Source organism: Hypanus sabinus, chromosome 7 (genome assembly GCF_030144855.1).
Source record: "Hypanus sabinus isolate sHypSab1 chromosome 7, sHypSab1.hap1, whole genome shotgun sequence".
Classification (NCBI taxonomy): domain Eukaryota; kingdom Metazoa; phylum Chordata; class Chondrichthyes; order Myliobatiformes; family Dasyatidae; genus Hypanus; species Hypanus sabinus.
This window is the reverse complement of record NC_082712.1, coordinates 123,142,477-123,158,456: the sequence shown is the minus strand read 5'-3', so window position 1 is coordinate 123,158,456 and position 15,980 is coordinate 123,142,477. Positions and strand designations below refer to the sequence as shown.

Here is a 15,980-nt window from a genome sequence, read left to right as displayed (position 1 = left end):
CACTCTGTGACGAACCGAGGTTGAGGCTGTGGGCCTGCTCTGGCCGCTCCAGGCTTCGTGACGATTTGCCCCACTCTGTGACGAACCGAGGTTGAGGCTGTGGGCCTGCTCTGGCCGCTCCAGGCTTCGTGACGATTTGCCCCACTCTGTGACGAACCGAGGTTGAGGCTGTGGGCCTGCTCTGGCTGCTCCAGGCTTCGTGACGATTTGCCCCACTCTGTGACGAACCGAGGTTGAGGCTGTGGGCCTGCTCTGGCCGCTCCAGGCTTCGTGACGATTTGCCCCACTCTGTGACGAACCGAGGTTGAGGCTGTGGGCCTGCTCTGGCTGCTCCAGGCTTCGTGACGATTTGCCCCACTCTGTGACAAACCGAGGTTGAGGCTGTGGGCCTGCTCTGGCCTCTCCAGGCTTTGTGTCTATGGACTCACTTTCAATCTGAATGCAGTTGCTTGTTTTTATTGTTTGCGCGGTTTGTGCTTATTTTACTTCCTTGTCCCACTGGGTGTTGGTCGTTTTTAAATCGGGTTCTTTTGGTTTCTTGCTTTGTGGCTACATGTAAGTAAACATGTCTCAAGGTTGTATAATTTATACATTGATAATAAATGTATTTTGAACTTTTTTTAGTTGAAGCACGAAGTCCCTACTTTCGTTTTTTTGTTTCTTTAGCAGTGATTAACATTCTGTTAGCTTTCCCAATTACTTGTATTGCATTCTAGTCTTTTACAAATCATACACCAGGTCAGCCGGATCTTTCTGCATCCCAGAACTCTGCAACATTTCAACTTTCAGTTAGTCTCTAACTTGGCAGAAACAAAAGTCAAGTACAATCACAGTTTTCTTCATTACACACATTGGCCAAGTCTTTGCTCACTTTCACCATCTATCTACTATCCTTTGCCACCTCCTGATATTCTCTTCACAGTTACTTTCTGACTGGCTGCATCACCATCTGGCATGGGGGTAGGGGTGGGGGGAGGCTACTGCATGAGATCGAAATAAACTGCAGATTGTTGTAAACTTAGTCAGCTCCACCATGGGCACTAGCCTCCATAGTATCCGGGACATCTTCAAGAAGTGATGCCTCATAAAGGCAGCATCCATTATTAAGGACGCCTGACACTCGGGACATGCCCTGTTCTCATTGCTACCATCAGGGAGGATTTATAGAAGCCTGAAGGCACACACTTAATGATTTTGGGTCAGTTTCTTCCCCTCTGACATCTGATTTCTGAATGGACATTGAATCCATGAACACTACCTCACTACTTTTTTATTTCTATTTTTGCACTACTTAGTTAACTATTTAATATATATATACCTACTGTAATTCAGGATTTTTCCCTATTATTATGCACTTCATTGTACTGTTGTGGCAAAGACAACACATTTCATGCCATATGCTGGTGATGTTAAACCTGATTCTGCCCATCTTTGAACCATTAACAAATTTAGCATAGTTATTGTTGCCATCATGTCAGTACATTAATTGTGAAAGGTTAGGCCTCAACTGTGATCCTAATAACCACTCATTTAACAAACCAGAAAGACCCACTTATACTTGTTTTGACTCGTATTGGTCATTGAAGTACTGTGTAATACAAAGAACAAAAATACCACTTGTGTAAACCAATTTATTTTAAGACAAAGTGCATCTTCAGATCATGAAAGAACAAAGGCAAGCATATATTCCCATTCAGGTTTACTGAGGACTATTGATGGTGCTTACTGGAATCAATTGGAGTCCAGATCACCTTCAGCTTTCCTTTCATTCCCCAGTGGTTGGCAGTTTAGTCCAGATGTCTGACAATGCCTCACGTTTGAGCAATTTGCTTTTTGGAGGCTTTGCTTACAGCGGTGCTGGTACCAAACCTACCTTTTAAGAAATGGAAATTGTGAAAGGGAATTGTTGACAAAGTGATCTTTGCAGCTTGTATTCTAATTTTTGTGTATTATTATATTACATCAAAGCTGTAGGTTCATTTGGAATATTGTAATGAAGAAACAAAAACAAAACTTAAGTTCACTGTTTTTATGAAATCAGGAGTTCAGATTACAAGCACTGCACCAAAGCTTGTAAAACAATGCAGTAAGAACCTCAATTAATTTATCATGTAATCTTACATTAATAGCATTGTAAAATGTATAAGATTCAAAGTTTGTCTTCTTTGATACATATTTCAATGGCACCTATTTCAGAGCTCAGACTTTGAATCAAAATCAATTGCAATCACTTCAAGCTCTCGCCTACTGTTGTTCTGGGTGACGACACTGGCAACCAGCTTGTAGCTGTTTTCACCATCATTGAAACCTTAACACATACAATGCATAATCCTCTTAAACTGCATCTAAAAACAAATAATATTGTCCAAAGGATGTGAACAAAATAACAATAAAAATCCCCAAGTTACATAAGGGTTCTGTTCCTCTAAATTGCATGCAAACACTCTGAGTCAAAATTCATTTTCTGTAGTGACCTATACCATATCACTCTATATAATTGTGCAATAATTTTTCATTTCATTGACTAATTACCCTATCGTTACTTCTAATTAAGTTATTGGAATATACAATGGTCATCAATGAATAGCATAAAACATTATTTTTACTGTACTAGCTTAAAAAAATGCCTTAAAAATGTGTGGCAGACTTTCCATAAATCAGGTTATTAGTAACCAGGGGAATCCCAGTTATTGACAGTCTTGCTCCGTTCAGAGAATATTCGTTTACTCCCAAGAATTTTTTTTAAAGAATATGCAGTGCTTAAAACATACAATAGGTTATTTCATTAACTATGTTTTATCTTTCAATGTATTCAAATCTATGATACAAAGCTGAACCTTATTGTATATTAGAATATGTACAGACAGAACTGACTAGTGTAGCTATGCAGGTGAAAATTTGTATTTCAAATGGAATGGCTTAGTTTTACATCATCATTGCTGGAAAAATCTCTGATGACTGGCACAACCTTTTTTCAAAAAATGGCAAGCAGTTAATATCACACGGCAATACTTGTATTAACAAGGGCTGTGTATACTGTGTGTCTATTCAAAGCCAATATTGATAGATCTTTGAAAGTTAAGAGAATCAATAGCCAGCATTGTGAATAAAGCACAGGAAGGAACTGATACGATTTCACCCAATGATAGAACTGGTTTGAAGACTTACAGGAGCCACTACTAATTATGTTCTTAAATTAAACCAATATAATTATATACAGGAAGCTCCTGGAAATAGGCGTGATCTTAATGAGCAGTTTAGTTGGTTGAAGTTGTGCAAGGAAAACTGTGGTTTTGTTTAATGAAGTGTGTTTACGTTATAATTTTGGAAAATTATATTGCCAACCTACCTAAACAGTCAGTCTTGGTGCTTAAGTCTAATCATGGGGTGGTGCATTAGAGTGTTCAAAGATGAATTAATTTAATAGATTACCAAACAAGTTTGAAGTGTCAAGGTGCTATATATACCTATTGATTGTGCGGTTAGTTTTGTAAGTCTTTGCAGATTGTCAGTTTAACCCAATGAAACAGTGTTCAAAAAATTGTTTAAGTTGAAGGTTTATTTTCAATGACTTTGTTTAGAAATTCATTTTGTATTTTACACTAACAAGAACAGGACTTTACTCAGGTATATTAATCAAAGCTATAAGTGGTCTGAGAATGTTTACATTTCACTGCTGCTAATTATACTCGTTTGCCTTTTGCTCAACATTTCTTTTCCAAAATTGTATAAATTAATTACCGCAGATTTTAAATTCAGATTTACAATGTGTACATCTTTTTTGCTGCAGTTGTTACTACAAAGAACAAAAATTAATGCCAGTGAAATATCATCCTCTGTACCAGAATACTTTCCCTGCTGTAATTAGTTATCAATGTACGGCATGTCCACTGCCTCACTATCCACCGGACTGTCAGTAATGTCTGCTGGTAATACAGTCACTGGTCTCTTGTAGACTGGAATCGGAGAATCTGCAAGGAATGGAAATAGAGAGGAGAAAAAAAGAAAATTTTTCTAACTATAGTTACTATTGTGCTATATGGCAAACTTTGTATGCACTGGAAAAAATTAATTAACACTCAAAAATGAGAGTATGGGACTGGTTGCCTTTGAATTATGTTATTGAGGTAGAATGCAAAGTAGGCCCTTCCTGCCATTTGAGCCACAATTTAATCATAACTTAATCATGGGACAATTTACAATGACCAATTAAGCTACCAACCAGTACGCTTTTGGACCATGGGAGGAAACTGGAGCACCTGGAGGAAACCCATGCAGTCATGGGAAGAACGTACAAGCTTCTTACAGACAGCGACAGAAAATGAATCTGGGTGGCTGGTCCTGTAAAGTGTTCTGCTAACCACTACACTATGTAAATACAAATAAATAAATAAAAATGCATTTATAATTGAACCAGAACATCAGATGTTGTACTTATACAACATTCTGCAGCTAAAATCCTTGTTGAAGAACTAAATGCCAGCAAGGGCCTTCAGCACTGTTTAGTGAAAATAGCAAGGGTTATGTTGTCATTAGAAATGAGCCTATCTACCCATCATGTCCATACCAACACTTTCTGCCCATCTGAAGTAATTCCATAAAGTACATAACCTTCTAAGTCTTGCTTATTCAAATGCCTTCTCTTCTTTTCATACATCAGCAATTGCAAACTTCATCAGTTCTTGAATTCCACTTCTCCACATAATCATTTTCTCATTCACTTTTCCCCAGATTTGCCTTTCCTTCTCCGCTGTTCAAACCCTGAACAACCTATCCTGGTTTCAAAGAATTGGCAACCCTTCATTTGATATTGATCTTCTATGTCTTCTCCCCAGACAGCGGGCATTCCTGGCAGCATACCCTCTCATTGTTAACACTGCATTTGCCATCCTCACCACTGACACAACCTGCAATTTAATTGTTAGGAAGTTCTTTACGAGGGCTCCCAAATCCCATTTAGAAGATAGCCTAAGCTTTTATTCTTGTCTTGTCCATATTGCACCAACTGCCGCCACTGGGCTATCAACATGCAGGAGCATTGTGTGGTTAAGGGACTTGCTCAAGGACACACATGCTGCGTCGGCTGAGGATCAAACTAATGACCTTCAGATTGCCAGCCCAAAGCCTTAACCACTTGGCCACACACTAAGTGCATGACTATATACTTCCCAACACTATTCCATCTGCCATTTCTTTACCCACTCTCCTAATCAGTCTAGGTCCTTCTGCAGCCTTTCTACTTCCTACCTGCCCCTCCACCTACCTTAGTATTGTCCACAAAATTGGACACAAAGCCATCATTTCCATCAAACAAGTTACAAACATACAATGTGAAAAGCATTCCCAACACTGATCCCTTCAGAACACCACTGCTAATCAGAAAAGACTCCTTTTATTCCCAGTCTTTGCCTGCTACTAATCAGCCAATACTCTATCCATGCTACTATCTTTCTTGTAATACCATGGGCTCTTATCTTGCTTAGCAGCCTCTTATGTAGCAGGTGTACACAACATCCACCAATTCTCCTTCATCAATTTGCTTCTTGTTTCCACAAAAAAATTCCAACAGATTTGTCAGGCAAGATTTTCCCTTAAGGATACCATTACTGACTTTGGCCTATTTTATTATGTGCCCCCGAAACACTATCCTTAAGAATCAGCTCTAACGTCTTCTCAGCCACTGAATTCAGGCTAACTGGCCTATTATTTTCTTTTTTTCTGCCTCCCTCCCTCCTTGAAGAGTGGAGTGACATTTGAAATATACTAGTCATCTGGAACAATTCTAGAATCTATTAATTCTTGAAAGATCATTACTAATGCCTCCGCAATCTCTTCAGCTATCTCCTTCAGAACTCTGGAGTGTAGTCCATCTGGTCTGGTGACTTAACTACATTCCAACCTTTCTGTTTCCCAAGCACCTTCTCCCTAGTAATATCAACTGCACTCATTTCTACCTTCTGATACTTGAACTTCCAGCACACTGTATGTTCCACAGTGAAGACTGGTGCAAAATAATTATTCAGTTAATCCACCATTTCTTTGTCTCCCATTACTACCTCTCCAGTATCATTTTTCAGCAGTTCAATATCTACTCTTGTCTCTCTTTTACTCTTCATATATTTGAAAAAACTTTTGGTATCCACTTTGGTTTTTTGGCTTGCTTAACTGCACTTTTAATCTTTTAACCTCTTGTGGCTTTTTTAGTTGCCTTCTGTTGGATTTTAAAGGTTTCCCAATCCTCTAACCTTCCACTAATATTTGCTCTGTTAAATGGCCTTTCTTTTGCTTTTATGTCGGCTTTGACTTCTCTTGCAAGCCATGGCTGCCTCATCCTACCTTTAGAATACTACTTCTTCTTCCGGGTTATCTATCCTCGGGCTTCCAAATGGCTCCCAGAAACTCCAGCCATTGCTGCTCTGCCATCACCCTGCTCCTCCAATCAGCTCTAGTCTATCTCTTCTGATGACAGAACTTTCCAGGGTTACATCTCTCTCTCTCTCCCCCAATCACCTCTTTTAAATTCTCTGCATTCCCCACTGCTGTCCCCCCAGCCTCTGTCCTTGCTTTCCACCCCATCAGCTTCAATCTGAAGCTACCACCAGACACGTCTTCCCTTTCTTCCCCTTTGAGAAGTCTGAAGGGACTGTTTCTTCTGCAACTTCCTGGTTCACTGTCATTTACTGCACAACCACAACAACCCTTTTGGCTCTTCCCTGCCCACCATCCAGGAAGACAAGCACACTTTTCAGGTGAAGGAGCGATTTCTTTGTGCTACTTTCAGTTTAAAATCTTAAATCCGCAACCAAGAGGTTTCTTCTGCACGTTAGGCTTCTGTCACCCCTAATTTTACATTTGACACCTATTTTGGGCTCTGCGTCTGACCTATTGCATTGTTCAAAATGCAGTTTCAGAACAGAATCTTCCAATCAGTGAGAGATGTTTTAGCCCTCTGGACTCATTATATTCAATAAATTCAGTCTGCAGATGTTACCTGCCTTGCTGAATATTTCCACAATTTTACTGTTCAGATTTCTATCAACTGCAATTGGATCTCTCCTTTTTATCTCTCTCCACTTTCGTCTTCTATTTAAACCATCAAGTGAGCTGCTATTAAAAAGCCTCCCTCTGTCATTATTTGACTTAATCTCTCCTGGTTTCTACTCTGCAAACTTTCTTCCTCTCTCCCCCTTCCCCCATTCTGAAGAAGGGTCAAGGATGTTAAACATTAACCCTGTTTCTCTGTCCACAGGTGCAGCCTGACCTGAGCATCTTCATCATTTTCTAATTTTATTTCCCATTCCCAGCATTTGTTAAAGTCTTCAAATGGTATGAAGTTTCCCAATGTAAACTGGTCTTCTGTATGTTCACAGAAAATTGACTGATAGGCACATGATTTGGAGGAAACACTTGTCTTTGAAGCGTTCCTCACAACCTCCCATTTGGGGCCTCCTTCTGTCCTCTCTGGGTGTGTTTTGAACAAATTGAAGATCATTTTGCTTTGTTTATCCAACAGCTAATGGTATGTGGTTTAGATAGACACAGGTTTGTTCTTGCTTATGTCTTTTACACTTTCCACATTAGTTTATGAAATTGAACAATCTTACTGAATGCGAACTAAAAGCCAAAGATAATAACCTCAACACCTCAACTCCCTGATCTTTTATACATTTATCTTCTATCTCTTTAAATACACCCAATAATATAACCCCAGAACCCTCTGCAAGCCCTACAGGAAAATAACTTCATACAAATCATGGCCAATTTTATATCTCTCATCATGTGAACTCAAGATTGATAAAATTAGAAATAAATAAACACACTAATGAAGCCTCTGAACAGTGATTGAGTAAGATGACAGTACCTGGGCAGGTTGGAGGAGGCTTGTTGCAATGTAGGTTATTTTGAACAAAGGATTTAGTCATCCAGGATAGAACATCGCTGCAGTATGTCATCTGCAAAAAAAAACCAAGAAATAAACTCAAATGCAGCTATTACTGACGCTGCATTAAAAAATGGCAATGCAGCTTTCAAAATGAATCATTTCATCTGAGATTTTGATGAAGAAACTTCAACTGCAAACGTGTTTTCAGATTAGCAGAACCTGAGCCATAGGTTATATGAAATATAAACAGAAACTGCTGAGGAGGCCATGGGGAAGTAAAGAATTAACTGGAAATATTAACTCCCCTTTGCTCCATAGAGATGTTGGCTGACCTGCTGTGCATTTCTGACATTTTCTATTTCAATTTTAATTTTGAATATCCGACAACTATAGTATTTTACTTCTAGTTTGGCTTAGTCAACTTAATTGATGTGATACAAGTCATGCGTAGTGAAGTTGACTGTGAAAATTGGAATAGTTCTAGGCCTAACCTGTAGAATGACTTGTAGCAAAATGAACTGATGTCATCTGCTATGGCAAACACTTGGAACAGCCTTAGTTCCAGCATCAGACAGTGCCATGTTTTATAGTAACGTACTACTTCATGAATTTAGGAATTCACTAATTTATTTTCACACAAAACCCCATTTACCATATAACCATATAACAATCACAGCACAGAAACAGGCCATCTCAGCCCTCCTAGTCCGTGCCGAACTCTTAATCTCACCTAGTCCCACCTACCCGCACTCAGCCCATAACCCTCCACTCCTTTCCTGTCCATATACCTATCCAATTTTACCTTAAATGACACAACTGAACTGGCCTCTACTACTTCTACAGGAAGCTCATTCCACACAGCTATCACTCTCTGAGTAAAGAAATACCCCCTCGTGTTTCCCTTAAGCTTCTGCCCCCTAACTCTCAAATCATGTCCTCTCGTTTGAATCTCCCCTACTCTCAATGGAAACAGCCTATTCATGTCAACTCTATCTATCCCTCTCAAAATTTTAAATACCTCGATCAAATCCCCCCTCAACCTTCTACGCTCCAATGAATAGAGACCTAACTTGTTCAACCTTTCTCTGTAACTTAAGTGCTGAAACCCAGGTAACATCTTAGTAAATCGTCTCTGCACTCTCTCTAATTTATTGATATCTTTCCTATAATTCGGTGACCAGGACTGCACACAATATTCTACATTTGGCCTTACCAATGTCTTGTGCAATTTTAACATTACATCCCAACTTCTGTACTCAATGCTTTGATTTATAAAGGCCAGCGTTCCAAACGCCTTCTTCACCACCCTATCTACATGAGACTCCACCTTCAGGGAACTATGCACTGTTATTCCTAGATCACTCTGTTCCTCTGCATTCCTCAATGCCCTACCATTTATCCTGTATGTTCTATTTGGATTATTCCTGCCAAAATGTAGAACCTCACACTTCTCAGCAATAGACTCCATCTGCCAACGTTCAGCCCATTCTTCTAATTAATTGACTTACCCAGCTCCATAAAATGATGCCAAGTGTAAACAATATATATCTGAAGATCAAAAGTAACATTTTCTCCATGTCCCTCATGGTATGTGTATACATATACATACACATATACAAACATTTGTATATGCCTATAAGATGGCATTTTAGAGCAGCTTATAGTTGAGCCCATTAGGGGTCAGATATTCTGGATTGGGTGTTGTGTATTGAACCAGATTTGACTAGAGAGCTTAAGGTAAAGGAACCCATAGGAGATAGTGACCATAATATGATGGAATTCACCCTGTAATTTGAGAGGGAGAAGCTAAAGTATCAGTATTACAGTGGAGTAAAAGGAAGTTCAGAGGCATGAGAGAGAAGCTGGCCAAAGCTGATTGGAAGGGCACAGTAGTAGGGATGATGGCAGAGCAGCAATTGCTGGAGTTTCTGGGAGCAATTTAGAAGGCACAGGATAGAACATAGAACACAGAAAACCTACAGCACAATACAGGCTCTTCAGCTTACAAAGCTGTGCCAAGCACCTTATGACTACCTAAGCTTACCCATAGCCTTTTATTTTTCTAAGCTCCATCTACTGATCCAGGAGCCTCTTAAAAGACCTTATTATTACCACCTATACCACCACCGCCGGCAGCCCATTCCATGCACTCACCACTCTCTGCGTAAAAAACTTACCTCGAACGTCTCCTCTGTACCTTCCTCCAAGCACCTTAAAACTGTGCTCTCTCGTGCTAGCCATTTCAATCCTTGGAAAAAGCCTCTGACTACCCAAATGATCAATGCCACTCATTATCTTGTATACCTCTATCAGGTCACTTCTCATCCTCCGTTGCTCCAAGAAGAAAAGGCTGAGTTCTTTCAGCCTATTCTCATAAGGCATGTTCCCCAATCCAGGCAACATCCTTATAAATCTCCTCTTCACCCTTTCAATGGTTTCCAGGTCCTTCCTGTAGTGAGGTGACCAGAACTGAGCACAGCACTCCAAGTGGGGTCTGACCAGGGTCCTATATAGCTGCAATATTACCTCTTGGCTCCTAAACTCAATCCCACGATTGATGAAGGCCAATGCTCCGTATGCCTTCTTAACCACAGAGTCAATCTGTGCAGCAGCTTTGAGTGTCCTATGGACTTGGACCCCAAATCACTCTGATTCTTCACACTGCCAAGAGTCATATCATAAATGCTATATTCTGCCATCATATTTGACCTACTAAAATGAACCACTTCAAACTTATTTGGGTTGAACTCCATCTGCCACTTCTCAGCCCAGTTTTGCAACCTATCAATGTTCCGCTCTAACCTCTGACAGCCCTCCACACTATCCACAACACCCCCAACCTTTGTGTCTTCAGCAAACTTACTAAGCCATCACTCCACTTCCTCATCCAGGTCATTTATAAAAATTATGAAGAGTAGGGGTCCCAGAACAGATCCCTGAGGCACACCACTGGTCACTGACCTCCATGCAGAATATGACCCATCTACAACCACGCTTTGCCTTCTGTGGGCAAGCCAGTTCTGTATCTACAAAGTAATGTCCGCTTGGATCCCATGCCTCCTTACCTTCTCAATAAGCCTTGCATGGGTTACCTTATCAAATGCCTTGCTGAAACCCATGTACACTACATCTACTGCTCTACCATCATCAATGTGTTTAGTCACATTCTTTAAAAATTCAATCAGTCTCGTACAGCACCACCTGCCCTTGACAAAGCCATGCTGACTAGTGCTAATCGTATTATGCCTCTCCAAATGTTCATAAATCCTGCCTTTCAGGATCTTCTCCATTAACTTACCAACCACTGAAAGAAGACTCACTAGTCTATAATTTCCTGGGCTATCTCTACTCCCTTTTTTGAATAAGGGAACAACATCCGCAACCTTCCAATACTCTCCCATCCTCATTGATCATGCAAACGTTGTTACCAGAGGCTCAGCAATCTCCTCCTTCGCTTTCCACAGTAGCCTGGGGTATATCCCATCTGGTCCCAGTGACTTATCCAACTTGATGCTTTCCAAAAGCTCCAGCACATCCTCTTCCTTAATATCTACGTGCTCAAGCTTTTCAGTCTGCTGCAAGTCATCCTTACAATCTCCAAGATCCTTTTTCATAGTGAATACAGAGCAAAGTACTCATTAAGTACCTCTGCTATCTCCTCCAGTTCATACACACTTGATTGGTCCTATTCTCTCACGACTTATCCTCTTGCTCTTCACATACTTGTAGAATTCCTTAATCCTGTCTGCCAAGGCCTTTTCATAGCCCCTTCTGGCTCTAGTAATTTCATTCTTAAGCTCCTTCCTGCTAGCCTTATCACCTCCTAGATCTTTATCATTACCTAGTTTTTTGAACCTTTAGTAAGCTCTTCTTTTCTTCTTGTCTAGATTTACAATAGCCTTTTTACACCACGGTTCCTGTACCCTATCATCCTTTCCCTGTCTCATTGGAATGTACCTATGCAGAACTCCATGCAAATATCTCCTGAACATTTGCCACATTTCTTCCATATGTTTCCCTGAGAACATCTGTTTCCAATTTATGCTTCGAAGTTCCTGCCTGATAGCCTCTTATTTCCCATTACTCCAATTAAAAGTTTCCCTAACTTGTCTGTTCCTACTCCTCTCTAATGCTATGGTTAAGTAGATAGAATTGTGATCACTATCTTCAGAATGCTCTCCCACTGAGACACCTTACACCTGACCGGGTTCATTTCCCAAGACCAGATCAAGAACAGCCTCTCCTCTTGTAGGCTTATCTACATATTGTATCAAGAAACCTTCCTGAACACACCTAACAAACTCCACACCATCCAAACCCCTCACTCTAGGGAGATGCTGATCAATATTTGGGAAATTAGAAACCTCCCACCACAACAACCCTGTTATTATTACATTTTTGCAGAACCTGTCTCCCAATCTGCTCCTCGATGTCCCTGTTACTATTGGGTTGTGTTGACTAATGGCCAAGTGGTTAAGGCATTCATCTAGTGATCTGAAGGTCTCTAGTTCGACCCTTGGCTGAGGCTGCATGTGTGTCCTTAAGCAAGGCACTTAACAACACATTGCTCTGCGACGACACCAGTGCCAAGCTGTATGGGTCCTAATGCCCTTCCCTTGGACAACATTGGTGGCGTGGAGAGGGGAGACTTGCAGCTTGGGCAACTGCCAGTCTTCCATTAAAAAAAACCTTGCCCAGGCTCGCGCCCTGGAAACTTTCCAAGGCGCAAATCCATGGTCTATCGAGACTAACAGAGGCCTACACACACTATTGGGTGGACTATAAAAAACACCCAGTAGAGTTATTGACGCCTTCCTATTCTTGACTTCCACCCACAGAGACTCCGTAGACAACCTCCAAAACTTACTCCTTTTCTGCAGCCCTGACGCTATCGCTGATCAACAGTACCATGCCCCCACCTCTTTTTCCTCCCTCCCTGTCTTTTCTGAAACATCTAAAGCCTGATGCTTGAAGTAGCCATTCCCTCCTCTGCACCATCCAATCTCTGTAATGGCCACAATATCATAGCTCCAAGCGCTGATCCACGCACTAAGCTCATCCGTTTTCTTCATAATACTCCTCGCATTAAAATAGATTCACCTCAAACCATTGGTCTGAGTGCATCCCTTCTCTATCACCTGCCTATCCTCCCTCTCGCACTGTCTCCAAGCTTTCTCTATTTCTGAGAAATTTCTCCCTTTCCTCCGTCACATCAGTTTGGATCCCTCCCCCCAGCAATTCTAGTTTAAACTCTCCCCAATAGCCTTAATAAAACCTCCCCACCAGGATATTGGTCCCCCTGGGATTCAAATGCAACCCGTCCTTTTTGTACAGGTCACACCTACCCCAAAAGAGGTCCCAATGATCCAGAAATCCGAATCCCCGCTGTCACGTGGTACAGGCAATATTCCTGAGGTGATTACCTTAGTGATCCTGCTTCTCAACTTTCTTCCTAACTCAGGACCTCCTCCCTTTTCCTGCCTATTTCATTGGTACCAATATGTACCACAACCTCTAGAATACTGATTCACCCCAAAAGTGAATCAGTATTCTAAAGGCAGGATGACGCAATTGAGGCTGACAAGACAGTCAAAGGCAACGTAAAAGCAAGACAGAGGACATATAATAGAGCAAAAATTCGTGAGAAGTTAGAGATTTGGGAAACTTTTAAAAAACAACTAAATGCAACTGAAAAAGCCAAAAGGGAAAAGATGAAATATGCAGGTAAACTAGCCAATGATATCAAAGAAGATACTAAAAACTTCTTCATATATACAAAGGGTTGAAGAATGACAAGAGTAGGTATTGGAGCACAGGATAATGACACTGGAGGGGTAACTATAGGGGACAAGGAAATGGCAGGCATTTTGCATTAGTCTTCACTGATATATACACATGATGTTTTACTCCACAAATTAGTATTTGGTTTGAGGCCTGTTAAGTTGTGCTCAACTGCTTGTTACTTATGTAGAAATCAATCCCTTGTCAAAGCAATCACTGGTATTTTAGCTGGATTATTCAAAATTTGCCAGTCTGCTTATTCAAGGGAAAGTTAAAATTACTAAAAAAGGAACTCAGCATTATTTTTAACCTACCTTTGCCTCAAGGTTTACCAGGCGTTTCTCCCCCTCTTGAATCCTATTTATGAATTTAAGTAATGAATCTACCCTAAAAAGAAACAAATAATCTTATTATGTTAAAGGATGTGATCTCTGCTGTAAATGAGAACTTGTTATCAGAGATAAAGCAAGATGCAGTTATTCCATAAATCGATTCCAGGCCAGTTCAAAGAAGAAAATATATACATCTCTAACAAGGCAGAGTAAATGTTGAGTAACATGTAATTATAATGGCTACCACCCAGCTTGGTGATAAGTTTGTTTCCATCTCTGAACAAACTCAGTTCATATTGGTCAGTCTGTTACTGGAATAAACAAAGTACTTCCCGTATGTTTCAGTACTATCTGAATATAATGGATAAATGTTTATATCAGTATTCATTAGAAATAAAAAGCTCTTCTGTTCACTTCAAATAAAACTAGAGGAAAAGAATTTTAACAAAGATGAAGGTCTCACTCAAAGTAAGAGCTGAAATTTGATTATAAACAAGGTGGGAGAGCAGAAACCTGATTGGATGAGGACAAACTAATCAGGAGGAATGGACTAAGGGGGTATAAATACCACTGGACTAGACATACCCACGCATCTTCCTTGAAGAAGATGGCAGAGTTTGTCATTGACGTGTTAGGCATAATCGATACCCGTACCAAGCTGGAAGTCCGAGAAGACTTTATTCATCATGTACACCGGGAAAGCACTAGATCCTTTTTTTTTCAGATCTTCACTTGTTACGTTCAAGTTTAATTGTCATTCAAGCATACACATGTATAGAGCTAAATGAAACATCATCCCTCCAGTGCCAAGGTGCAAAACACAATACATACAATCACACACAGCACTTATAGTTACAATAGCGTACAGTCACAAAATCATATTTGCACAAGTCCCTGAGTGGCATGGCCTGAGGATTAATGGTATATATAGTAATTATCCTGGAGCCATGTTTTGCAAATACAGGCACACAGCAGTTTGTCACCTTGTTCAGGGTCAGCCTCAGACAAAGGCAATACTGCTTGCCTTCCAGGGAGTGAACACTGGAGAGCAGCACTGATGGGAGAGCCGGCCTGCAGGGTCCAGCCCTGAGCCAGCACAGAATCTAGTGTACCCACCTCACCTCTATATGCTCTCATACCACCTCAAATGCCTCCTGCCCTGGGTGACTGTAATAGGCAATGCTGTGGCATGACAGCCTAGTCCACACAGCAATGCAAGGCCACGCAGACCCCCTGGCATATGTCCCACCAATGAACTGTATTGTAGTATTTTGTATTACTAGTGTCCAGTTGAGTCTTGTGAGCACATGAAAAATGTTTAAGACAAACATTTGCATCATTTGTTGGACCCGGAAAGGCCACTGTGACCAAAAAGGCAGACATGTAGAAGAAGAAGAAGAAGAAGGTATTTATGCTTTACGTTTATGATCATGTGGATTTTCATACACTGGTTTTGCATTCAGATATAATACTGTAGCGGTGTGCTACACGCAGCGCTAAAATTACGACACGGAGTCGGTAACTGCAGTCGAAGGAAAAACTTTATTCGAAATCCTCAGCCTCACTTTTAAGCCTCTCTCAACCTGCCCCCTGTGGCGCAGAGGCTCCAAAGCTCTGTGCTCGCAAACCCCCGTAGGCTATCTAATTGTGAGCCGGTTCGGATGTGCCAGGAAATGGGTCGCCACAATACCAACCCTAACTCTTTTCAGCCTTCCCTTTTGTACTGGTTTAGAGCTTGTTTCTTCTTTTAACTTCCCTAGCGTACGACACAAAACTCCTCTGCGGCATCACTACGATAAAATTATACATAATTATCTTTGGGGAAACTGGAAAAGTAAAGTGGCTGAAGAGGAGAAAATACAGGAAATACTCAGCAGGTCTGGCGCCATCCATGAAGAAAGAAAGAGGTTATTGTTCTTGAAAGGTTATAATGAAAGGTCATCGACCTGAAATGTTCTCTGCAGCTCTCTCAACAGATGAAACCT

The 15,980-nt window shown here is 40.8% G+C and overlaps 1 protein-coding gene across 1 annotated transcript in view; it reads right to left on the bottom strand.

Annotated features, from left to right (window-relative positions):
* Positions 1–3,404: 3,404 nt before the first annotated feature.
* trpm5 (transient receptor potential cation channel, subfamily M, member 5) overlaps positions 3,405–15,980 on the bottom strand; it is an 82,203-nt gene continuing 69,627 nt past the window's right edge. Inside the window, exons 23-25 of the mRNA XM_059976366.1 lie at positions 13,978–14,050; positions 7,862–7,952; positions 3,405–3,971 (exon numbers count right to left, since the gene is read on the bottom strand). Coding sequence (XP_059832349.1) covers positions 3,865–3,971; positions 7,862–7,952; positions 13,978–14,050 — 271 coding nt within the window. The 3' untranslated portion in view covers positions 3,405–3,864. The remainder of the gene's footprint in view (positions 3,972–7,861; positions 7,953–13,977; positions 14,051–15,980) is intronic.